Source organism: Parambassis ranga, unplaced genomic scaffold (assembly GCF_900634625.1).
Source record: "Parambassis ranga unplaced genomic scaffold, fParRan2.1 scaffold_22_arrow_ctg1, whole genome shotgun sequence".
Taxonomy (NCBI): Eukaryota; Metazoa; Chordata; class Actinopteri; family Ambassidae; genus Parambassis; species Parambassis ranga.
In genome coordinates this window covers 4,463,869-4,490,306 of record NW_021144778.1, presented here as the reverse complement: position 1 = coordinate 4,490,306, position 26,438 = coordinate 4,463,869, and the positions used below count along the sequence as shown (strand labels likewise).

The 26,438-nt window shown below is 43.0% G+C and overlaps 1 protein-coding gene and 2 non-coding genes across 3 annotated transcripts; 1 reads left to right on the top strand and 2 right to left on the bottom strand.

Annotated features, from left to right (window-relative positions):
* The first annotated feature begins 587 nt into the window (after positions 1-587).
* trnap-agg (transfer RNA proline (anticodon AGG)) lies at positions 588-659 on the top strand. Its single transcript has one exon. It is a non-coding gene; the product is annotated as a tRNA-Pro (tRNA).
* Positions 660-9,835: 9,176 nt separating this feature from the next.
* Positions 9,836-10,780, bottom strand: LOC114430306 (B2 bradykinin receptor-like). The gene has a single exon (XM_028398610.1). The coding sequence runs from the start codon at positions 10,778-10,780 to the stop codon at positions 9,836-9,838; it is 945 nt and encodes a 314-aa protein (XP_028254411.1).
* A 10,643-nt stretch (positions 10,781-21,423) lies between these two features.
* trnas-gcu (transfer RNA serine (anticodon GCU)) lies at positions 21,424-21,505 on the bottom strand. The gene has a single exon. It is a non-coding gene; the product is annotated as a tRNA-Ser (tRNA).
* Positions 21,506-26,438: the final 4,933 nt, after the last annotated feature.

Sequence of the window (26,438 nt, the reverse complement as noted above, 5' to 3'; positions counted from 1 at the left end):
AATTAACCCCTGCTGAGACCCCCACAGGGTTTCTGTGGCTGTATCTCCCTCATTCTTCATCCTATGTGGATGAAACCTTACAGTCATGCTGAACATTTGACTCTGCACAGATTGATATGCTGAAATGCTACAGACACTGCGCCACCTACTGGCCAAAGGACCTGTCTTTTGTTTAGGGGCCTTAAACAATTTCCCTCTGGGATTACTACCATTTACTACCATTGGGATTTAAGTACCTAAAATAAAAAAAAATGTAAAAAAATTTCCCAGAATGCATAATTTAATCCAAGTCTTCAAAATGGTGGAACAAACATTTCACACATTTCATTTCAGATCCTGTATTGTTCTGGAAAGAAAACCAAAACAAAGTCCTGACGTCCCATTACAAATATCATGGCAGCTGTTCATCCCTCTCCTGACGGTTCTCTTCCACCTCCAGCTTGTCCACACTTTCCGAGCTTTCCGAGCACATGTGACACGCGTGGTAGATAGGTCGCTAATTCCACACAGCTATAGCGCACAGTAGTCTTTTATTCATTTACATTTCAGTTTCAGCTGCTGACACATGAACATCAGAGGGCACACGTGGCTCGTTGGTCTAGGGGTATGATTCTAGCTTAGGGTGCGAGAGGTCCCGGGTTCAAATCCCGGACGAGCCCTGATGTGTAACTTTATTTCATTGGAGACAACTCCTTGTTGTTGACTCTTTACAGTTCCTCTCTAACTACCACACAGCTTTACAAAGCTAACAAAGTTCTATTCAGACTCATCCCAATCCAGAGCAGTTGTTCCACAGTAACACCTGCAGGAGGACGTCATCACCCAGTATGTGACCTGCACTTATACAGACAGGTGTGTGTCTGTCCTCATCAAGTCCAATCAGTATCGTGAAAGACAGCTGGACTCAGATGAAGGTGTAGAACCATCTGAAGGATGATCAGAAGAAATGGACGCACCTGAGTTCAATATATGAGAGTCACAGCAAAGGCTCTGATACTTAGGACCATGTCATATTTCACTTTGTCTTTTTAATACATCTGCAAACATGTCAACAACTCTGTGTGTTTCTGTCAGTATGGGGAGCTGTGTGGACATTAATGAGGAAAAATGAACTTCAATGATTTTAGCAAATGGCTGCAATATAACAAAGTGAAACATTTAAGGGGGTCTGAATACTTCCTGCACCCACTGTACACATAACAAATGAATGTGACTGAAACAACAGCTCTGTGTGTAATATAAATATACAAACTAATGTGATTTGATCAGAACATTTTAAAAGACAGTGATGATCTGTTCTTATTGTCTAAACAGGAACAGTTGAAGCACAGCTTGCAGCCCCTGTATCTCAGGCTTCTCAGCTTCTCTTCAGATGTTTGGAAGTTTCTGCTGGAACCTCTCATTTAATGACTCACATTTAGAACTTCTGACTTTATGTGGAGGAGGGATCGATTTTGGAACGAGGAGGCTGCAGCCTGCGATTCCACCACTAGATGTCAGCATTGCACAGCATTGGTGGTTCAGTTCAGATTGAGAGAATGCAAAGAGTGTGCAAAGCTGTCATCAAAGCAAAAGCTGGCTGCTTGGAAGAATGTCAAACATCAAACATATTCTGCTTGGTTTAACACTGTTTGTTCACTACATCATTCCACATGTGTTCCTTCATAGCTCTGATGTCTTCAGGATGAAGCTACAATGTAGAAAGTCATAAAACAAAGACAAACCACTGAGTGACTTTTGACTGGTACATTTAAAATGTCATCATATGTCCTAACCAGCAGGGGGAGCACTGATCATAAACTCTCTGTTATTGTCATGTGTTTTTATGGACGATGATGCTGACTGTTGTTTTCTTGCTTCTCTCTGTAAACCAGCTACACCAGTATTACTGTCTTAAGTTGGAATGTTTATGACACCATCAAGTGATGATCCTGTGTCAGGACCTTAAAATATGAAACGACGAGGATGGGATTCGAACCCACGCGTGCAGAGCACAATGGATTAGAACGCCAGCTGGCGAAGGATCGTCCGTACAATGTTGGAAAATGTTGGACACAAGAGCCAATCACAAGCCTTCAATTGCTGGAGGTGCACCCAATCAGCTAGCGGATTTCTTCCCCACTGTCCAACATTTCCAACATTTGACCAATCACGGTGGACAAATGTTGGAGCAGAGAATCAGTATGGCGCATACCGGTCGTCATTCATTCTGCACTAGCTAGCGAGAAAAACAGTCGGTATGGTAATTAAACACTTGCTACAGTGCCGTGTGACACTAGTTTAAGTTTGTGTGTCATGTAAACTCTTGTACTGTGTTGACGTTTTTATAGATTGATAGATTTGTTGAGTTACGGTCGTTACACAAAGTGGATTTTGCTTTTGCCACTCGGTGCTTACTAATGTTATTTAAGGTGCAGTGTTTAAACACCAAACCTGAGAATCAAAGTATTTCCACCCACGTTGTAGCACTACCACATAAGTAATGTTTTTATTTAGATTTTATGGTGTATTGCCATATAGAAATGTCTTCCTGTAAATAAACATTGTCCCTTAATGCCTATTACCTATAGAGAAAGGCCGCTCAAGGCGACGGCATTCTTTGTAATATTTTATTTTATATTGTTGTGAGGACAGCGGGGGTCGGGTGATCTATTTTGCCAGCTGACATGCTGTGAGTGAAAGGAGACGAAGGACTGTCATCAGGGGAGGAGAGACGCCAAGGACAGCGGTGGCAGACAGGTGAAGGAAAACGGGAAACTGGGGAGAGTAAGAGGGACCCGTGACGCGAAAAAAAAAGTACGGACAATAACCATTTTTTTATGGACAAGGATCGCCCAGGGAGAGAGAGGATCCCGCGTGGGGTTCACCAGGAGGAGTTTTTTGTTTGTTCGTCTGTTTGCCTGTTACTTTTTGATCGGGACTGAAGGGACATTTATTTGTAAATATGGGTCGGATTACAGCGTTATTTGGGATGTAAGAAAATATGATTTTGAGTTAATAAACCGGAAACAGTCTCATTTCATGTGTCTGTGGTCTGTATTATGCAACAAAGGTAAATAGAGTACAACACAGGAGAGTCCCTGCTTAATAGTAACACTCCGTTTACTTTAGGCAGACTGTTAAAACGTTTGTATTTATGTCCATTTGTAAAAATGATGCCAAAAATGTAGCAGATGCAGATCAACACTAGCATTCCTGTGGTCGCCGGTTCGAATCCAAGCTGTGGTCCAAAGTAAAATCCTAAAAGTGTCAATTTGAGTTTCTGCATCCTGAAATACGTACATAAATTAGATATGTTTCCACAGCTTTCCTTTCTTTTTTCATTTTTCCCTTTTTCCCCTCTTTTTCCTCTTCTTTTCTTCTCCCCCCTTCTTCCCCCTTCTTCCCCATCTTAGACGGACGAATGTTCCCCAGCTTGAACGCAGCGCCTTGGACCGCTCGGCCATCCTGACATGAGCAGTATGCTGTCCACAGCAAATTTAGAACAGCTCCAAGATGAACACTTAATAAACAGTCTGAAATCTTCACTGACACTGATGTGGACAGCCAGAGAGTGTCTCGGTGCTATTTCAACAAGTCTTGAGCCAGAGGGGAAACCATTGACAGTAAAAACTATGGACAGAGCCTCCGTGACGTCACCCGTTTGTTTCTGAAGAGCCGTTTTGAGGCTCGGTGGGAGGTTCCGGGACTTGATGACCGCCGCCATGTTGGCAGCGTCACGTCAACTAAAACTCCGATTATGGACAAAGAGGGGGGGCACGAGCGGGGTTTAGGGGGGCGGGCGATCGTGGAAGCTGGAAACTCACGCTGTGATACGTCAACTGTCTGTCACTCAAGCGGCAACGCCCATAATTAGGCGTAATTTTAAGTCCGAATACCATTGAAACGAGTGAGTTGTAAAAAAATTCACCCCCCCTACAATTGACACTAGAAGAGAACCTATCATCTGAGACCAGAGTGGTTTTTTGTACCAGGCTGTAAACATGTTCTTTTCTGCTGTGAAGTCGGCCATTTTAACATGGGAGTCTATGGGAAATTACTCGCTTTTAGAGCCAACCCCCAGCTGTTGCGGCGTGAATTACAAGTTTTGACACTTCCGCATGGGCTTCCACTTTGAGCCCCGAAGGTTGCCGCTTGGGGGAAACTCAGGTAATAAATGATGCTGTAAACTCATGGGAATTGATCTGATGGGTGGGAGTCCACTACATTATCCATCCAGCTACACCCTCCCTCTTAAAATGCAGGCTGGAGGATGCGGGCATCGATCCCGCTACCTCTCACATGCTAAGCAAGCGCTCTACCATTTGAGCTAATCCCCCTTGTATAAAAGTACAATCGCAAGTCAATCAGGACTCACTGCACTACATGAAGTGTACTAGTGAAGTATTAGAAGCATCAGACTTTTAATCTGAGGGTCCAGGTTCAAGTCCCTGTTTGGCAGAACACTTTGTACGCCCTATTGCTTGTACTCCCACTCCACCACCTCCATGCCTCATCGACGGCCATCCAGCCAACACTGTGCACCGACTTCTGGATGGCAGGGGGCTCCAGTACCTCGTAGACTGGCAGGGATATGGCCCGGAGGAGAGATCCTGGATACCCACGTCACCCATCCTCAGGGATTTCCACCGCTGCAACCCAGACAAGCCAAGCACTGTGGCTCCTCTCGTTTCAGGTGTCTTGTCTTCCTCCTTCCTTGTGTGTTCCCTCCTCCCGATGATCACCTGCCTCCCTAATGTGTCTCACCTGCATCTCATTGTCCTCCCTGCTCCTTGTGTACTTACTCTGTGTGTCTCTCTCTGCATTCCCCACCAGATTCTCTTGTTACCTTGCAAGAGATTCTGAGAAGCATTCAAGGACCATTAGCTTTTGGAAGAGACCAAAGGGAAAGGGGATCACCAGCAACAACTTGAGTTCTGAGAGGCAAGTCCGGGTCAAACAGGTTAAGACACACAGCAATGCCTGACCTAACTCTGTGCTGAACATACCTGCACACACAGACAAATCATGTGAAGAGCGCAGAGCCTGTCTACAATCAGACACAGGTGCAGCACGTTAGGGCAGGGCAGCTAATCAGCGGGGGACAAGCACACAGAGGTGGGAGAGCAGAGAGGAAGCAGCAAAACACACGGGGTCAGGAGTGGATCCGTTGTTGGACCATGCTGATTTTTGAACAAATGAATATGACAGGAATTGGAATGCTGGCGTTCTAGTCTGCTGCAAGTCCCTGCAGAGCTTTATAAAGAATAACAGTCATTACTGTGGAACAGAATTCAGCTCCCCCTGAATGGAAGGCAACTTTTTTGGAATGAAAGTCAGCATAACAGAATGAAACGCAGATTTTCAGAATGAAAGCCAGCGTTCATCCATGTGCCACTTCTACTTTACATTGATACAAATGGCCAGAAAACAAGCTAGCTCCGAACAGCTAATGTCAGCTTGACCATCCTCCTCCTCTTAACAATAATCTGAGCAAAGTTCGGAACAGCTGTTTCCTCTTTGACCCATATTTGTCTGTTTGTCTCTGAATATAGTTGTGATGTATCATTGACACAGTGTGAGCCAAACATGACATCAGATATGATGCTTTTAGTTTAGAAGCAGCCGGAAATCATGAGTGTGGCTGCTGCAAGCACTAACCACACTCATGATTTACAGCTTGAAGAAAGCAGAAGCTGATGAGCTGATTTTGGAGACTGTACACTCAACAAGACCGAAGCTCATGAACAATCAGTCAATCAATCAAGCTTCAGTTGTACAGCAGCTGTCAGGCAGAGCAGCTGCAGTTCAAGCTGCTGTTTACAGCTTGTTGCAGCCATCACCAGCTCCAGTGCCTCCTGTTCAAAACTGTCCTTTAAAACGATGAAAGAGCACCTTGATGTGTTTCTTTACACAACTATCAACATGCCTTACCCTGACTTACTACAGTGTTGAGAGTCTCCTTCTTCTCTTTAAATGATTGGAGTCTAGTAAATGTGGCCTAATTGAGAATAGCAATCTGTCAAAATGTGTGCCAAATTAAATTACATTAAATTAAATGACAACTATAGTGTGTTCTAGCACTGTATAACCACAAAACTGCAACTGCAACTTTATTTATAACACACTTTAATAAACTAAAAATAATAAATTAAAGAATAAATTAAAACAAATTTAAAATATGTTAAAATAAAGTACAATAAAACAATAATCACACTGTCATTAACCAAAACTGATTTCATGATGAATTATTTAAAGTCTTGGTTTTCAGTGCTGTGATAGCAGCTACAAATAAAGCAATGTTTGTTTTGATTGATGAGCCATGTGTCATTTTACAATCCCTTGATGAAGAACACTGGGAGGGCATTATAATTCTAGATACGAACATAACAATGTCTAGTGCAACAGCTTCCACACTTTTACTTCAACCATGTCACAGTGTGTCATCGTAGGTCCACCTTCATTCTGCAGCAGGAACTCACTAGCTAGCAGGGACACTTACTTTGTAATGATGCCATTACCCATTAGCTGTGTTGTTATGGCAACGAGGCCATAACTTAACAACAACAAAAGCTGGCTAAAATACAGTAATATTGTCACTAAACTGCTTAAATACACTTGTAAGGTACCAAAACGCTAACAGTTCCTCAAGGTGCACATGCAAGAGTTAACAGAAGTGTTAAAGAGTTACTGAGAGTTACAGAAAGGTTGGAAGCCACCAACTCTCCATCTTAAAAGTAAACAAATATAATGCATTCAAAAGTCTAATTTAGTTTCCCAGCTGCCACTTTTCACCACTTGTTTACATATCTTATATACACATTCATATTTACATGTTTTTATTTTATCATGAATATATATAGTGTTAGCAGTAGTGCACTTTCAGAGCTAAGGTACATACAAGATAACTGACTATCAAAGATAATCTCACATTGTCCATGCTGGAAGCTTTGTAGCTGTGCTGGGGTTCAGTCTGCTGAGCTCTTGTCTGGATAAACAATCCTTGTAGGACGGGTGAGAAGTTTGATTTCTCTCAGAAGTGATGGAGCAAATGTGTCGAGATGTATCTCCGTCAGGTGGAGTTCACTTGCATGTTTTAAAATGATTGGCACTATCTAGTCAGTGTGCTGATGACATCATCAAAGCCTCACATTCCTGTGATGTAATGTTGATTTTTGAATGTTTGAATCATTATTCAATACAAAACTTGTAGGCCTATATATTATATATATATTTATTATTTATTGCCGTTGCTAGGCAATCAATCTATTGTTCTTCACCCTCTTTAGTTTGATTGCCGTTGCTACGACAGTACTTTATTTTTTTTTAAATTATATTTTCTTCCGTACACTTTTTGGCTCAGCGTATCTTGGGCATAGTTTGTGCTATTGAAACTGTTCAAATGTCAAAATGTTCAGCTTATTGAGGACATGATGGGTCAATGCCAATATTTAAACAGAGCGTTGTAGATGGACAGGAAAGATAGAAAAGCTTTTATATAGAGAAGAGATTAAAGATCGTCAGACAGGTCACCTGGAAAACAAAAACATAACATAAGGGGAAATTCCTGAAAAGCAAGCATGCACATATAGATACCTAAAAACACTTTTGGTTGCTTCTGTTGCTATACAGGGAGTCACAGGTGGTACTGAAGGCAAAGGGTCACATATAAATGAAGTCAAAGATTTCTTCTTTTAATATTGCTTTGAATGGCTTTTCTTTCATCACCGTCAGGACTTTTGTGAAAATTACCTGATGTTTTGGGTCATATTTATAAAAGAATACAGACAATTCTGAAAGCTTTACAAACTCTCAAGCAGCACTGTATTTAAACACAATGAATAAAATTAAACAACTACATAACGAGATTTTCCGTGTGTATATCATTATGAAACAAATTCAGACCATCAGTCTTAGATTCTTAACCAAATTCATGGGAAACACTGTCAATAATAATGATAGGAACCTGCATGGTGGGAACTGCAGCACTTCTACTGAGCCGGATCATTTGGTTCATCTCATCAAGAAATGCCGGCTCATTTAGCTCCCATACATTTCTTCATTTTACAACTTGAAGCTTTTATAATGTAGCTATAATTTAGGACCATCTTTGTATTTGTGTGTACACATATCTCTTAAAATATTCAATACATCCTGTCCACTAAAGTATTCAGAAGAAAACAATAACATTTTCTAATATCAATCATTTCTTGTAACCAATGTTTTCCATTGCATAGTGCATTGCATGTGATTAGTTGCACAGCATGCATCTGACATTCAGTCACTGCAAGGAGCACCCATAGTGTATGTCTTAAGAAGAAGTGAAACATATCTGGTCTCAAAATTACTATTTATTCTAACAGTGAAGAAGGAACATTCTGAGTCATAAGAACAGAGGGCTCTGTGGTTGCCCAGCATCAAGCAGGAGTGGGTGTCTTAGAGGCACTGTCACCACCATGGATCAGTTGGTGAAAGTAGGCACCCTGGTGGAGAAAGACTGTATGTCCACCAAGGAATATTGGGATAGTGGATCAACAGAAAGCAAAAGAAAAGGGGCTGAGAAAGCCCCAGGAGAAGGTTTCCACTAGAAAACCAGCTGACGTGGTGACCATTGTTCAGCTAGGGAATAAAGTGCCACTGTCCTTGCTGCGTGTGCCCAGTAACGTTGTGCCATCATTGATACAGGAAGTACTTATTCTCTAGTGCGTCAAAGTCAGTGGTTGGAAGTAGCCTGGGAGGGAGAACATCTTAAGGCATGCCAGAACCAGAACTTTGGCGCTCTGGGTGTACTGGGGCTCACGAGGGGTGATTAACGTCGCATGAATTTCTGAGTGAAATGAGTTTTTTGAATTTCAGTATGGAGCGTGAGCCTTTTTAAATCCAGGGCAGATACAGATGCAGTGGTCCAGATGTCTGTGGGCCTCCTCTCTGTGTGGACAGTGGAGGTCTCGAAGCGTCCAGCTTCTCTCTGTACTGCTTGTGGCTGCTGTGATGGCCTTTCTCAGTCCGTACTTCGCAGCTTTGTACTCAGTCTCACTGCCAGATGTAAATGCAGTGGAGGCAGCACCCAGCATGTGATGCACCTGACTGTTCATTTTATTTTTAGTTTAGTTTATGTTTATTTTATTGACATGTTACAATTTAAATGTCTTTCTCACACTGTGCACTGATAGATGAAATGCGTTTATTATCAAATCCAACCACCACTTCTTCAGATAACTGCAGTGAATATGCTTCCCTCAGGAAATGAGATCATTCCTATGAGAGAAATTATTCTTGAGGAGGCAGGGTAACATTGATGTTGCTTTTGTTGCAGCTAAAACCTGAAATATAATCAGATTAAATGTAGAATACATCAATTTACATACTTATTTTCACCTTGACTATGTCCCAATGAAAAAAAAACATCTGCCACATCAACACATGCAAAGACAGTAAAACAAGGCCGCATCGGGGCAGCAGCTATATTGAGTAGAGTGCACTTTGTATTGGTGAAGTAAACTCTGGAGACCTGATTGATGTTTTTCGCCACTGTTTTGAGTTGGGCTACACATATTTAATAGCAGATGGAAATCCTGCACACAATTTGAGTTCATCCAATGAGCAACTGTACTTGCTGTCCATTATGGCTTCACAGTTACACTACAGTGCAGCTTTCCTTTAGTGGATTTTATTATGTAGTCCTATTTTCTAATGATGCCATTTACTTTAACAAGGATGCCTGCAATGATGTTATATGGTTGTTGGGGACATTAAACATCATGACCATGGAAAGCTAATGGAAAATCCAAATCTTGCACCATCAACTGTTACTTGTGTCTGTTGTATATGTGGAAGTGTGTCTTGTGGTTGCTGTTTATGTTCTGCACTGCTGGAATAATTCCTTCATTTTTCGGCGGAAAGTTTTCCCGACTAAGACGTAGAGAATTGGGTTGAGAGCATTGTTGAAAATGCCCAAGAAGAAGGAAAAGACTCTGATGAAGCGCAATAATTTAACAAGACACTCATCCTTAGGGGTATATACAAGTAATAAATGTATGACTCTTGCGATTTGGCCTGGCAGCCAGCAGATCATGAACACCAGGAGGACTGCCAGGACCAGAGTGGTGGCCCTGTGCTCCATTTTCTGAGTGTTTGAGCTCTCTGTTACCCTGTTCCTCAAAACATGAAGAATGTTGACAGTGCAGAAGGACATAATACAAAGGGGGAGGAAGAAGGTGAATGTTGAATACAGAACACTAAACAGCACATCATGACTTCTACTTGGATAAACACTACTACATTCAGTAACATTATTCTCAGGATCACGTACTGCTTTAAAGTAAACGATAACATCAACATTCAGAAGAAAACCCAGAGTCCACACCAGAACACATCCCAGTTTGGCACAAATTGGCCTGCGCAGTCTTTCATGGGACAGCGGGTGCACCAGTGCCAAATAACGATCTATGCTAACCAGAACAAGGAAGCCACAGCTGCAGGAGGTGTTCATGTAGATGATAGTTGATATCAGTTTGCATATGGCAGAACTCATGTAATCGTTTGCTAAAACTAGAACGTCAAAGGGGAAACAGCACATCAGAAGAAAGTCAGCAGCAGCCAGGTTGCTTAAGTAGATCTCAGGCGCAGTGCAGGCCTTCTTGTGGAAGCAGAAAACCACCAACACAAACAGATTGAGGATGATTCCCAGCACACTGATGGGAAGGAAGGACACCTCCATCACTGTGAGGTAAAAGAATATGTCACCATAACACTGTGTTTCATTCTGATATGTAGTCTGGTTGCTCAGGTTGGCAGACATGCTGTGAAGACACAGAGGAAGCAAACTTAGCAAACAAAGCAGACAGCTTTCATTGTTGGTAACACAAGAGTACTATTATTTTCACAGCTATAAGGCGCACCTAAAAGTCTAAAACTTTCTCAAAAGTCAGCCGTGCGCCTTATAATCCGGTGCGCCTTATGTATGGGTTGAGTACCAGACACAGGGACGTGATACATAAACTACGTACGCTGGCAGCAATTCACCAATCAGCTGAACGCTACAGTACAGGCGCAGCAACTTCCAGCAGATTACAAAGAAAAGCTGGCCAGCTTCCACGTCTACTGCAGAGACAACATTGCCAGCAAAAACATCCAGCCCAGCCTCATCACCAGCACGGATGAGGTCCCCCTCACTTTCGACATCCCCGTGAACCAAACTGTGGAGAGAACGGGGACCAGCATGGTATCAATACGGACCACGGGGCACGAGAATCAGCGTTCGATGTTGTTGTCGGTTGCCATGGTAACGGACAAAAACTTTTGCCTACGGTCATTTTTAAGAGGAAGACACTGCCAAAAGAAAAGTTTCCAGCTGGAGTCAGGACGAGGGGAAAATGAGAGTGGCTCAGGGAGGTTTATGTAAAGAGACCGGATGGTTTTTTTCACGCATCACCCTCGCTGCTGATCTGCGACTCCGCTCGCGCCCGTCTCACCGCCGGTGTAAAAAACCTGGCGAAGCAGATGAACTTGGAGCTTGCCGTAATCCCGGGAGGGTTAACAAAGAACTTCAACCGCTGGACATCGGCATAAACAGGGTGTTCAAAATAAAGATGCGAGCAGCGTAGGAGCGATGGATGGCAGACAGCGAGCACAGCTTTACTGGGAGGCAGCGCCGGGCAAGTTACGCCAGCGTATGTGAATGGATTGTGGATGCGTGGACTTATGTTTCTGCAGTGACTGTTGCCCGAGCTTTTGTGAAAGCCGGCATAATTTCTGAACAATAATAATAATAATTTCTGAACAGCCAGCCGGCAACGTGTGTGGCTGTGACTCTGACAGCGATGAGAGCTGGCAGGTTTGAACTCGCACATATAGAGATGTGAGCAGCTTGCGGAGGACGCGGAGCGGTTTCCTGGGTTTTCACTTCTGTAAGTCAAGTCAAGTCAGCTTTATTGTCAACTCTGCTATATGTGCTGAACATACAGAGAATCGAAATTGCGTTACTCTTCACTCCGCAACATATAACATGTAACTAAAAACTAAAGATAAATATAAAGTGTAAAAAATGTACCTACAATGAGGCACACACAAAATACAAGGCACATAATGAAGGCACAATGCAGTCAGAGTGCAAAAGATGTATAGTGCAAGTCAGTGCAGTTGGCATAATATAAACAGGAATGGTTTAACTTATAACAGCTTATTGAGACTGGTATGAGAGTGCAAAAGATGCAATGGTGCAAGTCAGTGCAGTTGGCATAATGTAACAGTCCAGGAATAGATTAAGTTATAGCAGCTTATATGAGACTGGTGTGACATGACGGTAAAAAGTGACTGGTGCACAGAGTTCCTTTGGTAAAGTGGCTGGTACAAAGAGTTCCTATCTTGGGTGGTGGTAGGGGTGAGGGGATGGTGGTAGGGGTAGGGGGTGGGGGGTGGTGTCAGGGAAGGGGGAGAAAGTGGGGCACAGCAGGGAGAGAGTTCAGCTTCCTGACAGCCTGGTGGATGAAGCTGTCCCTCAGTCTGCTGGTCCTGGCCCGGAGGCTGCGCAGTCTCTTTCCTGATGGCAGCAGACTGAAGAAGCGGTGTGAAGGGTGGGTGGGGTCTCCTGTGATGCGGAGGGCCTTTCGGGTGAGACGGCTGTCGTAGAGGTCTTGGAGGGAGGGGAGAGGGACGCCGGTGATCCTCTCAGCTGCTCTCACTATGCGATGAAGCGTCTTCCTGCAGGTGGCGGTGCAGGCTCCGTACCACACAGTGATGCAGCTGGACAGGATGCTCTCAACAGCCCCTCTGTAGAAGGTGCACAGGATGGAGGGAGGGGCTCTGGCTCTTTTGAGCTTGCGGAGGAAGTAGAGGCGCTGCTGTGCCTTCTTGGTCAGGGATGCAGTGTTGTTAGTCCAGGAGAGGTCCTCAGTGATGTGCACACCCAGGAACTTGGTGCTGCTCACCTGCTCCACAGCAGCACCGTCGATGGTCAGAGGGGTGTGCTGACTCTGTGCTCTCCTGTAGTCCACAACCATCTCCTTTGTCTTCTCCACATTCAGGGAGAGGCTGTGGTCTCTGCACCACCCGGCCAGAAGGTGCACCTCATTCCTGTAGTATGTTTCATCTCCACCGGAGATGAGACCCACCACAGTTGTGTCGTCCGCAAACTTCACAAAGATGTTGGTGTTGTGTGTTGGCGTGCAGTCATGGGTCAGCAGAGTGAAGAGGAGGGGGCTCAGCACACATCCTTGGGGAGCCCCGGTGTTCATTATGATGGTGCTGGATGTGTTTCTGCCGACCCGCACTGTCTGAGGTCTCCCGGTGAGGAAGTCCAGCAGCCAGTTGCACAGCAAGGAGTCAGCCCCAGCTGGTCCAGTTTGTTGATGAGCTGCTGTGGGATGATGGTGTTGAATGCTGAGCTGAAGTCTATGAACAGCATTCGAACGTATGAGTCTTTATTTTCCAGGTGGGTGAGAGCTGTGTGGAGTGCTGTGGAAACAGCATCACTGGTTGACCGGTTGGGCCGATATGCAAACTGGAAGGGGTCCAGAGAGGGAGGAAGGGCCGTCTTGATGTGTTTCATGACTAACCGTTCAAAGCACTTCATGATGATGGGTGTGAGTGCTACTGGACGGTAGTCATTGAAGCAGGCGGGGGTGGACTTCTTCGGCACAGGGATGATCGTGGTGGCTTTGAAGCAGGTGGGGACAACAGCCTGGCTCAGTGAGATGTTGAAGATGTCTGTAAACACCTCAGCGAGCTCCTCAGCACAGTCTCTGAGCACACGGCCAGGTATGTTGTCAGGACCGGGAGCTTTGCGTGCGTTGATCTGGCTGAGAGATGTCTTCACGCTGGCTCGGGACAGGGAAAATACCTGGTCAGTGGGAGAGGATGTGATCTTTTGTGCAGGAGTGCTGTTGAGTGCTTCAAAGCGTCCGAAGAAGTCATTCAGCTGGTTCAGCAGAGAGGTGTCGCTGTCAGAGGTCTGTGGTGGGGGCTTGTAGTCTGTGATGGTCTGTATCCCCCGCCACAGGCTCCGGGTGTCCCTGCTGTCGCTGAAGTGGTGGGCAACCCTCCTGGAGTACTGTCTCTTCGCCTTCCTGATGCCACGGGACAGGTCGGCTCTGGCTAACTTTAGGCTGGTGTCGTTGCCTCTTCTGAAGGCAGCGTTCCTGGCCCTCAGCAGCCTGTAGACCTCCCCTGTCAGCCATGGTTTCTGACTGGCTCGAATGCTGACAGTCCTGGTTTCAGTTACATCATCAATGCATTTGGTGATGTAAGCAGTGACAGTCTCTGAGTACTCCTGGAGGTCAGTGCAGTTTTTGTGGGTTGCAGCCTGCTTAAACACATCCCAGTCTGTTGTGCTGAAACAGTCCTGTAAAGCTCCTGTGGCTCCCTCCGGCCACACTCTCACTTCTTTTCGGACCGGTTTGGCAACTTTTACCAGTGGTCTGTATGCTGGCATTAGCATAACAGTGATGTGATCAGAAGCTCCGAGGTGGGGGAGGGGGAGGGCTTTGTACGAGCCTCTCTGGGTGGTGTAAACATTGTCCAGTGTGTTGTTGCCACGAGTTGGAAAGTCTATGTGTTTGTGAAGTTTTGGAAACACAGTCTTGGGGTCTGCATGGTTGAAATCACCCGCCAGGATGAGAAAAGCATCCGGGTGGGCTGTCTGCTGCTCACTGACCTGCAGGTAGAGCTCATTCAGTGCGTCGCTCCTGTTGTTGTTGCTGGAGCTCGGCGGGATGTACGCAGCTACAAGCAGTATAGCTGTAAACTCCCGTGGCAGGTAAAACGGCCGGCACTTTATAATAATAAGCTCCGCAAGTGGCGAGCAGTGTTTGGAGACCACAGCAGCGTCCCGACACCAAGAGTCATTGATGTAAACACAGAGCCCGCCGCCGCGGGTCTTACCTCCTTCAACCAAGGCTCTGTCCGCTCTGAAACACGCTAGGCGGTCGAGCTGAATGGCGGAGTCCGGGATGCTGTCGTTCAGCCATGTTTCCGTAAACACAAACACACAACACTCCCTTATAGTCCTCTGACTCTGTAACTCTCTGTCTGAAAGCTCAGACCCGAGGGTCCGAGCGTACGTCACTGCAGCTCAGAGCACAACAAGAAAAACACCACACAGGCGCGGCATGTGAAACAGAAAATTGTACATACACATTTCAAATTATGCAGAATAACGTGTGAGTAACAAACCAATCAGCTGCATCTGTATTATGTAATTATTGCGAGCTACAGTGCTATATGCAGCGAATAATCAAACTATATACAAAGTCGTTCCTTCACAACAATAAAGGTCGACTTAATAATAACTTATAATGCGGTGCGCCTTATGGTCGCGAAAATACGGTAGTTTTATACGGTAGTTTAAATACGGTAGTTTTCACAGGAGGTGTTAAATGTCGGTGTTACAGTTACATGTTAATGGTCATAACAGTTGTTACGGCCCCAGGCCTTTGAATTGTTCTGAGGGTTTGGTTTGGTTTTCACCCCCCTGTGTTTTGTGGACCCTCCCCCTTACCTCGGCATTGTGACGACGATTTAATTATTCACTGCATGAATACCATGAATACCACCTGCTTCTTGTCCCGGTGCCTGGTTTTTTGTGTTTACCCTGGGCTACTGCAGACTCACTGGGCACTGTCACTCTTCTCTCAGCATCTGCTTCACCTATGAAATAATATGTAGATGGAAATACTAATGCCAGGACACAAACAGCATCTTTGTTATGGTAATGTATCAACACAATAAACTACTCCATTCAGCTGTGCCTGGGCTCTTCCTAATTTCGGTCTGGCTTTGCTCCTCAGAAGCTCCAAAAAGCCAGCCATAAAGGAATCCTTTTACAGAATACTTATTATACACATGTACATTATTTAATATATTATTATTTCATTTGATTTATTCAGATATTTATTATTGTTATTTATTATTTACAAACCACTTCTACCTCCAACAACTGTTCATATGTAAACTGTTCTTTGATTCTATTGTATATTTTTATTGGTAGTTTATCCTATTATGTATGTAGCTTCTCTTATCTTTTACTTTCTGTATCTGCCCATTGTGGGACTAATAAAGGTATTCTTAATTCTTAACTTGGATTACACTTTTTAAATAAATGATATATTATGTAAATTCATTTCAGTAGCCATTGCCTATGTATACAATACATGAATATTAATTTGTTAAATATTAGCCTATTGTTTAGTTTAGTTACTAATTGTGGTAACATAGCACATGTTCAAAGTGACGTGTGTAGCTTAATGGGTCACTTGGAAATGTTTTTTTTAATGTTATTAGATAACATTAAAGTAATCAGTAATCAGTAATCAGACATACAGTCTAGACATTGTTAACATGGTAAATGACTGTTCTAGTTAGAAAAGGCAGATGGAATATATACAAAGGTATACAGAGGCCCTTTTCCAGCAGCCATCACTCACTGTGCTCTAATGCTACATTGTGTTAGCTAATCGTGTTAAAATGGCTAATTGATGATTAGAAAACTCCTGTGAAACTATTGTTAGCACAGCTGAACTGTTATCTGATCAGAGAAGCTGTAGAACTGGCCTGGTGACCCCACACCTTGGAACGGTAGTGTATGTATGCTAGTTTTTAACTAAATGATCAATTGGGCCTTCTGTCTGTCTTCTTGAAAATATGTCAGTGAGCTTTGCACATTTGGCAGCATCCTCAATCAATGCCTTTTTCTTCTTTAACCTGGTCTTTCCATTTTTACCCGCTTCTCCGCCCGTTTGGACTTTTGGTTAAATAAAGATAAGATAAGATAAGATAAGATAGATATAAGATAAAACACATCCCAGTAAAGCTCATCAATACCTTGTAGGTGAGGGAGTCATTCCTGCTGATGAAGGATAAACTGTCAATCACCTCTCTGCTCTCTTCCAGGAGCTTCAGCATCTGATGTAGAAAATAAACTGATGTTAATGTGATGTCAGACAAAGGACTTTGTAACCACGCCCACTGTTGCCCCTCTTCTTGTTGCATCATGTGCAGAAATCAATGTTTTACCCTCAAGCCAAGAATACATTTGTTCATCAGAATGTGGGAAAGCAAAGCTGTTATAAGTGCACATCTCCATCTTCTACTGCAGTGAAATATGAGGAACTACATCATTAACCATTAACAGCCCAGACAGAGCTCCAGTACATGCTACATGGACATTTCAACAACCAGCATCACCTTTCACTGCAGACCATGTTAGTGAGAGCTGGATACTGACACCACCTGCAGCTGCAGCTCTGGACTCCTCCCAGGATATGTAGACTAACTTCACAAGCAAGAAATGTCAGGTGGCGCAACCAAATATTTAGAACTATATATATATATATATTCCTAATATTTATTTCAAGATAAATCTTTGGCAAGTATCCATTAGGGTGTGTACACTAGGTAACACATTATTATTTGGTAGTTTTGTTTTGTTTATACAATAATTTAAGATTTTTCCCTTTTGTAGGTCAGGTTTTAACTATCGTTAGCATCCAGTTTTGCATTTAAAGACAGAAAAAATATTTAAAAAAATACACAAATTCATATATTCAGTAAAATAAGTACACAAATTACATTTAGAAACCATTTGGTCACTTTAAGCTATTATTTATTAGTTTAAATTGGTTGCACCACCTGACAGTTATTAGTTGTACCACCTGACAACAAAGTAATGACATGAAATATGCTGAAAAAATGCATTTCATTTCAAATATTTACATTTACGTTTTAGTAAATAGTCTCTATTTACATTTTTTTAAGTAAAACAAATGTTTTTTTTCAAGAATGCGAGTAGTAAACATCTCATCAAAACCACTTAATACAACATTACGTTTGATACAACCCTATACTAAATGATAACTAGAAAAGGGCATTTCCTGAAGAAAATGCAAGTTTGATTGCTGCAGCTGAAGCATGGCTTTGAATGCTGATGTGAAGGATTGCTCTGAATTGCTGGGGAATCAGAGCAATTCAGAGCTTTGTATGCCTCTGTGTGTCAGCCTGTCACCATGGTAACAGCAGAGGAGTGGAAAAACCACTCCATTACAAGAGCAGCATCTAATGAGCGTTTCAAGACTAAAATGGAGTCTTTAGCTTGAAATTTGGAAGGAGGAGATACATTTGGCAGGTGACCCTCATTGAAGGGCTCTAGCAGCAATCAAACTAACACTAAAGTGATGTTTTAACAAAATTCAAACATTTTCAAATATGGAGTAATATTTGTACAGACCAAAAAAATAAATAAATCGTGGCCATATAAATGTGTGCACGAAATACTAATTCATGGCCACTTACTGGGAATTAATTAGTATTTCGTGGAAATTAATTAGTATTAATTAGTATTAATTAGTATTTTGTGCGCACATTATACATATTTCGTGGCCTACAAATTATTTATTTTTTTACCATGTCATCAGAGGGGCTCCGTACAGACCTTCTCTTTTTTCCTCCCAGTTACTTTATGCAGCTCACCTGAATCTCTTCACCAACTACTTGAAGAACTTGCCCTACAAAGCGGCATCTAAAATGTACATATTAGTATGTAAAAATGTGTAATATCTTTAACTTAAAACTAGTATGTTGATGAAGATTCTCAGTCATCCAGGTCATCATACGTAGACAAGGTTGAAGCAAGGCGTCTGGACTTGTAGAGTTTTCTAGAAGACGTTTCGCTGCTCATCCAAGCAGCTTCATCAGTTCTAACTGTTTGGTGGGGAAACATGGTTTATATGTGGTTACAGACCTATGTGGGTGGGTCTGGGTAAAACTTAAAAAACTTACAAACAATAGCACTAAATGTTTCCATACTTACCTGTGATGTTCTGGCTGACTGGGCCAGGTGTGTCTAACGACTGGCTAACGACTATGAAACTGCCGGAGGGGGACTGGTTGACAGCCCTTTGTTCTTACTGTGAGTATGTGCAAACTTCCTGGGAATGGATGGAATCACTGCATTGTATGTGGTGGAAAGATGATGTCTGAGGCCACCACCTCTGTTAAGGGAAGGTTTTTCCAGCTTAACATAGATGGCTTCCTTGACTCCTCTTTCATACCACCTTTCCTCCCTGTCTAAAATGTGAACGTTGTTGTCCTCAAAGGAGTGTCCTTTGTCTTTGAGGTGGAGGTGAACAGCTGAGTCTTGTCCTGAGGAGGTGGCTCTCCTGTGCTGAGCCATTCTTCTGTGGAGTGGTTGAATGGCTACTAGTAAACATTTTAGACATGTCACGGATATATCTAGAGCTTTTAATAACATTATATAGCGACATTCCTTGCAGTCGTGCCACCTGACTAACTGGTTGCACCACCTGATTTTGGCAACTTATCTTAAAATAAATAGGGTTCTGTTTGGATGCTAGCATTAGTGTCTACCCATGTCATCATATTCATATAGATCAATTTTTATAAATAGTGTTTTATGATAAAATGTATTTTTCTAGTTTTCCAATGGTTGTACCACCTGACATAGAAAGTGTACCAGTCTATATATGAATTGAAAGTTGTTATTTTTATAAATATTTAAGAGAGAGCTACAAACCTTTTAGCTTAATCCCAAGGGTCCCTTGGGGTCCTCTGGCTGATACAACATCCTGTTTACGGTTATTGTCTCTTCACTTCAAAATAGAAGCCCATTGTTTATGGTTGCACCACCCTGACATTAAGTAAATGAAAATTGCGGGACAAACGACAGATTCAGACTAATCCCAATCCAGAGCAGTTGTTCCACAGTAACACCTGCAGGAGGACGTCATCACCCAGTATGTGACCTGCACTGTGAGCTGTAAGGTCTTATACAGACAGGTGTGTGTCTGTCCTCATCAAGTCCAAGTCAGTATGGGGAGATCTGTGGACATTAATGAGGAAAAATGAACTTCAATGATTTTAGTAAATGGCTGCAATATAACAAAGTGAAACATTTAAGGGGGTCTGAATACTTCCTGCACCCACTGTACACATAACAAATGAATGTGACTGAAACAACAGCTCTGTGTGTAATATAAATATACAAACTAATGTGATTTGATCAGAACATTATAAAAGACAGTGATGATCTGTTCTTATTGTCTAAACAGGAACAGTTGAAGCACAGCTTGCAGCCCCTGTATCTCAGGCTTCTCAGCTTCTCTTCAGATGTTTGGAAGTTTCTGCTGGAACCTCTCATTTAATGACTCACATTTACAACTTTTGACTTTATGTGGAGGAGGGATTGATTTTGGAATGAGGAGGCTGCAGCCTGCGATTCCACCACTAGATGTCAGCATTGCACAGCATTGGTGGTTCAGTTCAGATTGAGAGAATGCAAAGAGTGTGCAAAGTTGTCATCAAAGCAAAAGCTGGCTGCTTGGAAGAATGTCAAACATCAAACATATTCTGCTTGGTTTAACACTGTTTGTTCACTACATCATTCCACATGTGTTCCTTCATAGCTCTGATGTCTTCAGGATGAATCTACAATGTAGAAAGTCATAAAAACAAACACAAACCACTGAGTGACTTTTGACTGATACATTTAAAATGTCATCATATGTCCTAACCAGCAGGGGGAGCACTGATCATAAACTCTCTGTCTCACATGTTATTGTCATGTGTTTTTATGGAAGATGATGCTGACTGTTGTTTTCTTGCTTCTCTCTGTAAACAGCTTGTAAACAGCAGCTTCCCTGAGGGGAAACTCAGCTAATAAATGATGCTGTAACCTCTGGGACTTGATCTGCTGGGTGGGAGTCCACTACATTATCCATCCATCCTCATCCATCCAGCTACACCCTCCCTCCTAAAATGCAGGCTGGAGGATGCGGGCATCGATCCCGCTACCTCTCACATGCTAAGCAAGCACTCTACCATTTGAGCTAATCCCCCTTCTATAAAGGGTCAATTGCAAGTCAATCAGGACTCACTGCACTACATGAAGTGTACTAGTGAAGTATTGGAAGCATCAGACTTTTAATCTGAGGGTCCAGGGTTCAAGTCCCTGTTTGGGCAGAACACTTTGTACTCCCTCTTGCTTGTACTCCCCTTCCCTCTCTGTTAATGTGCTTGGACAGAGCTCTGTGAACAGCCAGCCTCTTTGTGTCTTGCCCTCCTTGTGCAAGGTGTCAATGGTCGTCTTTTGGGCAACTGTCAAGTCAGCAGTCTTCCTGTGGTTGTGCAGCCTACAGACCTAGACTGAGACCATTTAAAGGCCTTTGCAGGTGTTTTGAGTTCATTATCTGGTTAGAGTGGCTCCAGGTGTCTTCAATATTGAACCTTTTCACATATTCTCATTTCCTGACCTACTGAATGTGGGTTTTCCATTAATACCTACAGCTGGACCAATGCACAGACTGTGGACTTCTCCATAGACTGATCTGTGTAGATAGGACACCAGTACTACTGTCCAAACTGTCTTAAGTTGGAATGTTTATGACACCATCAAGTGATGATCCTGTGTCAGGACGTTGACCTTAAAATATGAAACGACGAGGATGGGATTCGAACCCACGCGTGCAGAGCACAATGGATTAGCAGTCCATCGCCTTAACCACTCGGCCACCTCATCTGTCTGATTAACACGTGTTCACGGCTTCGAGTGAAAATACGCTTGAACAAGGTCACAGCTTTTGCCTTAAACATAAGCATCTTGACAAACTTTGACAAACATTGAAGGCCAGTTTTTGGAGTAGTTGTTTGGTTTCTCCATTGTACAGATCAGAGCATGCCTCACTGCACTGGACTGCACATATCCAGGGGTGGACTGCATGTGTCCAGGGGTAACTGATTACAAATACTCAAGTTACTGTAATTAAGTAGTTTTTCTGGGTACTTGTACTTTATTTTTAAGCCAGTACTTTTACTTGTACTTAAGTACAAATGTAACAAAATAATGTACTTCACTATTTTTAACACCACAATTCGTTACTGAGTACACTTATTATTTTCTTCTTAACCAATAAAGATACCAGTTACAAACTGACCAACATGGCTGATGTCGTGACCTTCCCTGGTCACCCCGGATTGTCAGATTTCGTCTCCTGTATTCAGAACATTGAGTGAAAGAAAATACCCTGGGTTTTGTAGTTTCGCCTTTTGCAAAAGGGAGAACACAGTGAACACAGGCCTTTCAGTCTGCTTCACTCCCGTCCATACGTGTTCTGCCCCTCCCCTGGACACAGGCTTGTTTTATTGAAAGTTGAGGTACATTTGCATAATAGATAAACAGTTCTTCAAGACCCTCGTTGGTATTCCCATATTGGGACATGTTGCCCCTTTATCTCCACCTACTAATTATCATAATGTTATTTATGACTGTGAAACACTCTGTTTCCCTCCTATGTTGGATGATTTATCTTACATCCACCTTCACCACAAAAAGGGCTCCAGTAATGTAAACATCCTCCCTAACTCTCTGTAAGGGTGTATGTGTGTGTGTGTGTGTGTGTGTGTGTAGAGAGTCCCCCTTTTTCTCTGAGTAAAAGCATACATACGAGTAAATACGTGCTCTGTATCATGTCAGCGCGTAGGTAACCTTTATATACTTCCACAATTCCCCCTTTTGGACTCTACTAGAGTCCAACACCTAAAGAAAACCGTGACAAAGGTTATACGTATCAAAAATAGTAAAAAATAAAAAATCATGAGCAATCAAACAGTAAACATGTGTTCAAAGCTAATAAAAAGTTAGTGAAAAGTTAGTGATCATTCACCATGTCTCGTTAATCTGTCCTAAGCTTGCACCTGTAACCATAAGGTTTACACAAGAAAAATCTGTGGAAAACACAGGATGTTTCTCAGATAGCTTGGTGATGGGGAATATAACATCCCATTCCATGCATTTTTTTAGGGGAAACCGAGCGAGCCATAACTAGTATAAAACAGTCGGTGGTCAGAGAAGCTGGCACCACCTGTAACAAAGGTCTGGGTCCCAAGCAGACCACACAATCAACTTGGAATGCATTAGCTGACTATTCAGCTAATAAAAACCAATTATTCCTGTAGCAACCTGAAACCATTGAGCAGTAGACAATCCTTCTGTTCCTGATACAATGACAACCCCTCCTGAATTAGCATTATTCTTACCAGTCACTAAGCTTCCCTGCACTGCTGAACTCTCTGGGATTGTGGAGGTGGTTGTATTAGGCAGACTATGTGTTTGCCAAAATCCCACCATCCAACAGGGGTCATGACCTACAAACACAGCACAGACAAGGAACCATGTGCCATTCTGTGTTTCGGGAAGTATTAGTGGAGTTAGTGCATGGATCAAATAGTACAGTGTGTTGAACCATCTATAACAACACATAGACCGTCAGGAGGAATAGAACCACAACCATGATTATAACCAATAGGATAATATAAAAATAATATAAGTAACAAGTAGAGCAGTATAAAGATTAATAATATAAAAAATGAATATGTAGTTTATACCTCTGTCCAGGGAACTCGCAGTGTAACCAATAGATCAAAAAAATTATGAACAACCCTAATATGGTTATCCCAACAAGAAAACAAATACATGTTATACATCATAGTATGTGGGGGTATTTTAATCGGTCGGTCTTTCACCGTTCCCGCCCCCAGATACTCCTAACAGCTCAAATGTAATGAAAATTATCCTACAGTTAGAATGTTCAAAATTGTGTTTTATCAGTTCATGTATGTGTTCCTGTCCGTCTGCCTCGTCGTCCAGCGCCCCGCCTGATTCTCTGGTCCTCTCGTCCCTCAGGATGTGTTTTCTTTCTTCGGATCCCTGGGGTTAGACTACCCGGGATCCTGGATTCCTGTCAGGGGATTATTCTGCCCCTTTTTGTGACAGGATCCGTATCTAAATCAGCCGATTCAGACTTCTGTGCCCTCAGATCAGCGTGGACGTCCTGTAGAGATCATTGAGGCTCCTCTGCAACTGTGCACTGGCTCCAGTGGAACCAGGTGTCCCCCTTTCCTCTCAGCCGAACTGCGTGTGAGGTGCGTCCCGTCACCTGATAGGGACCTGTCCACCTTGGCTCCAACCACTTCTTTTTGATGACCCTCAGGAGTACCCACTCGGCTAAATACTAACACCAAAGCTTTAAATTCATTATGGTTTATATTAATATCGTACTACATACTCTTTCAGTCTCAGCCGGCCAGCTGGTCCAGGAAACTGTCGACCTGTAAGAAGCTCATAGGGTGTAGATTATATGGCGTTATTACCAGAACATCAATACAATAGATAATACTTGAACCCATATAAATTTGGTCTGTGCACAGATTTTAGCCAATTTTTGTTTTAGGTTTGATTCCTTTCCACCTTTCATTGAGACTGTGGATGATAAACAGTACCAAAAGCATGCTTCAGTCCCAACATAGCCTCCACCTGCTGGAGGTCTTTATTTCTGAAATGTGTTCCATTGTCAGATCTGATTTTTTCAGGAAAACCATGTCTAGGGATGTAGGTGTTAATCAGAAATTTAATGACAGTTTGTCACTACACCCCACATGGCCTACCCCATGTGCTTCTTCCATGGCAGTTTGTCTCAATCCAGGTGGCAGTATGGGTCGTCCATCCTCCATACTCCTCCTGTGTCAGTTGCCCCCCTCGCTTTCCACAGTCTTTTCCTTTGGAGAGGCTTTGTGTTGTAGTTGTGTTAAGTCATTCCAGTCAACAGGGGAGGTAAGTCTGTTTCTGAACACATCAAAATCATCTGTTCAACATAGCCTGCTGCCTGCTTTGCTGCATTATTTCCTCTGGTGATCCTATCAGCGCCTGTTCCATGACCTTTGCATTTTATTACAGCTACCTTGCTAGGCAACAACAGGACTTCTCAAGTTCTCTCATTTCTGCCTCATGTTTTATGGGTTTGTTATCTGCAGTCAGAAATCCTACTCTCAGCCACTGGCCCAACTCCACATGTACTGCTCCTGCTGCATATGCTGAATCAGTGAAAACATTGATGTGTTGTCCTTCCCCTATTTTGAGTGCTTCAATCACTGAATCACACATTGGTCTTATATTGCGCTTTTCTGCTCTGTTGGGCAGGCACTCAAAGCGCGTACATTGAGATTATTCTTTCACACCACATTCACACAGTGGCAGTGGTAAGCTACCAGTGGTAGCCACAGCTCCCCAGGGGGAGACTGACGGAGACGTGGCTGCCCAAGGACACACAACAATGACTAGGGAGGAGCTGGGGTCGAACCGCCGACCTTCCGGTTATTGGACAACCCTGCTCACCACTGAGCCACTGCTGCCACTGCTCTCACGTGCTGACCTCTCACGTGCTAAGCGAGCGCTCTACCATTTGAGCTAATCCCCCTTGTATAAAGGGTCAATTGCAAGTCAATCAGGACTCACTGCACTACATGAAGTGTACTAGTGAAGTATTGGAAGCATCAGACTTTTAATCTGAGGGTCCAGGGTTCGAGTCCCTGTTCAACACTTTGTACTCCCTCTTGCTTGTACTCCCCTTCCCTCTCTGTTAATGTGCTTGGACAGAGCTCTGTGAACAGCCAGCCTCAACCTCTCTGATAATCATCAGAATTAAAAGAAATACATCAGTCTGTGTGGAATGAATGTTTGCATTCCGCACAGACTGATGTATTTCTTTTTAATAAAAGAAAAGAAATACATCAGCACCTGCTGGTGCACCTAAGAAAAAAAGTTAGGCACACCAGTGCAACAAGTTAGTCTAGAGCCCTGTGTGTGTTAACATGTTAGCACAGTGGGAGCTGTTGGTCTGTTTGGCTGCACTGTGTGAAAGATGTGATTATGGTGCGATTGTCTTTGCAGTGTGATAGAAGCATCTGTTGGAGCCTGGTGCTGCTGTGTTTTATCATCATGACAACAGTGGCAGTTCATTGAAGTATTTTACTGTAGAGTTCCTATGATCCTGGACTTCTGTCAATCACACTGTGGTGCCCTCCATTTTCTCTTGTCGTTCCATGTCAGCCATTTTGTCTCTGTTAAAATAGTGGGTGCTAATTAGCTGCCCTTTGGAATGGAAATATTGACACTTTTTCTGCTAATTGCTATATGTAGTTGTTAATCGCAATGAGAGGTTAACAGGAGTACAGGATTAGTAATGGATTTTGACTTCATTTAAATGAATATAAATGAATATTATATTTTAATGTTGCAGACATGTCATATGGCAACATTTGCTTTGATTATATGCTGTTTTTTATGTCAAAAGTTTTGCTTATCAGGTGGCCTTTCAGTAGTTGTAAAGTATGCCTAAAATGCTCTGCTCTCAGATGGCCCTGACACCTCCACCACCAACACAGTTGCAGAGAATGGATGCTGCACCCTCCTGCTCCCATTCTCCAACTGCAGGTGTATGTATTTTGCATCTTCCACTCAATTACAGTCATGAAATTCTCCTCAGTTTAATACATCTTTTAAATTTCCTTTATATTGAGTCATAATACAGTATTGAGTTACATGTATCACAAAGAATAAGTGCACTGGAAAACAGACCTAAAACAATGAGAAAGATGTGAACTTTTTTCATACATAT

Bases quoted from the DNA above. Each gene is read 5' to 3' on its own strand.
- LOC114430306 (XM_028398610.1), bottom strand. From the start codon at position 10,780: ATGTCTGCCAACCTGAGCAACCAGACTACATATCAGAATGAAACACAG.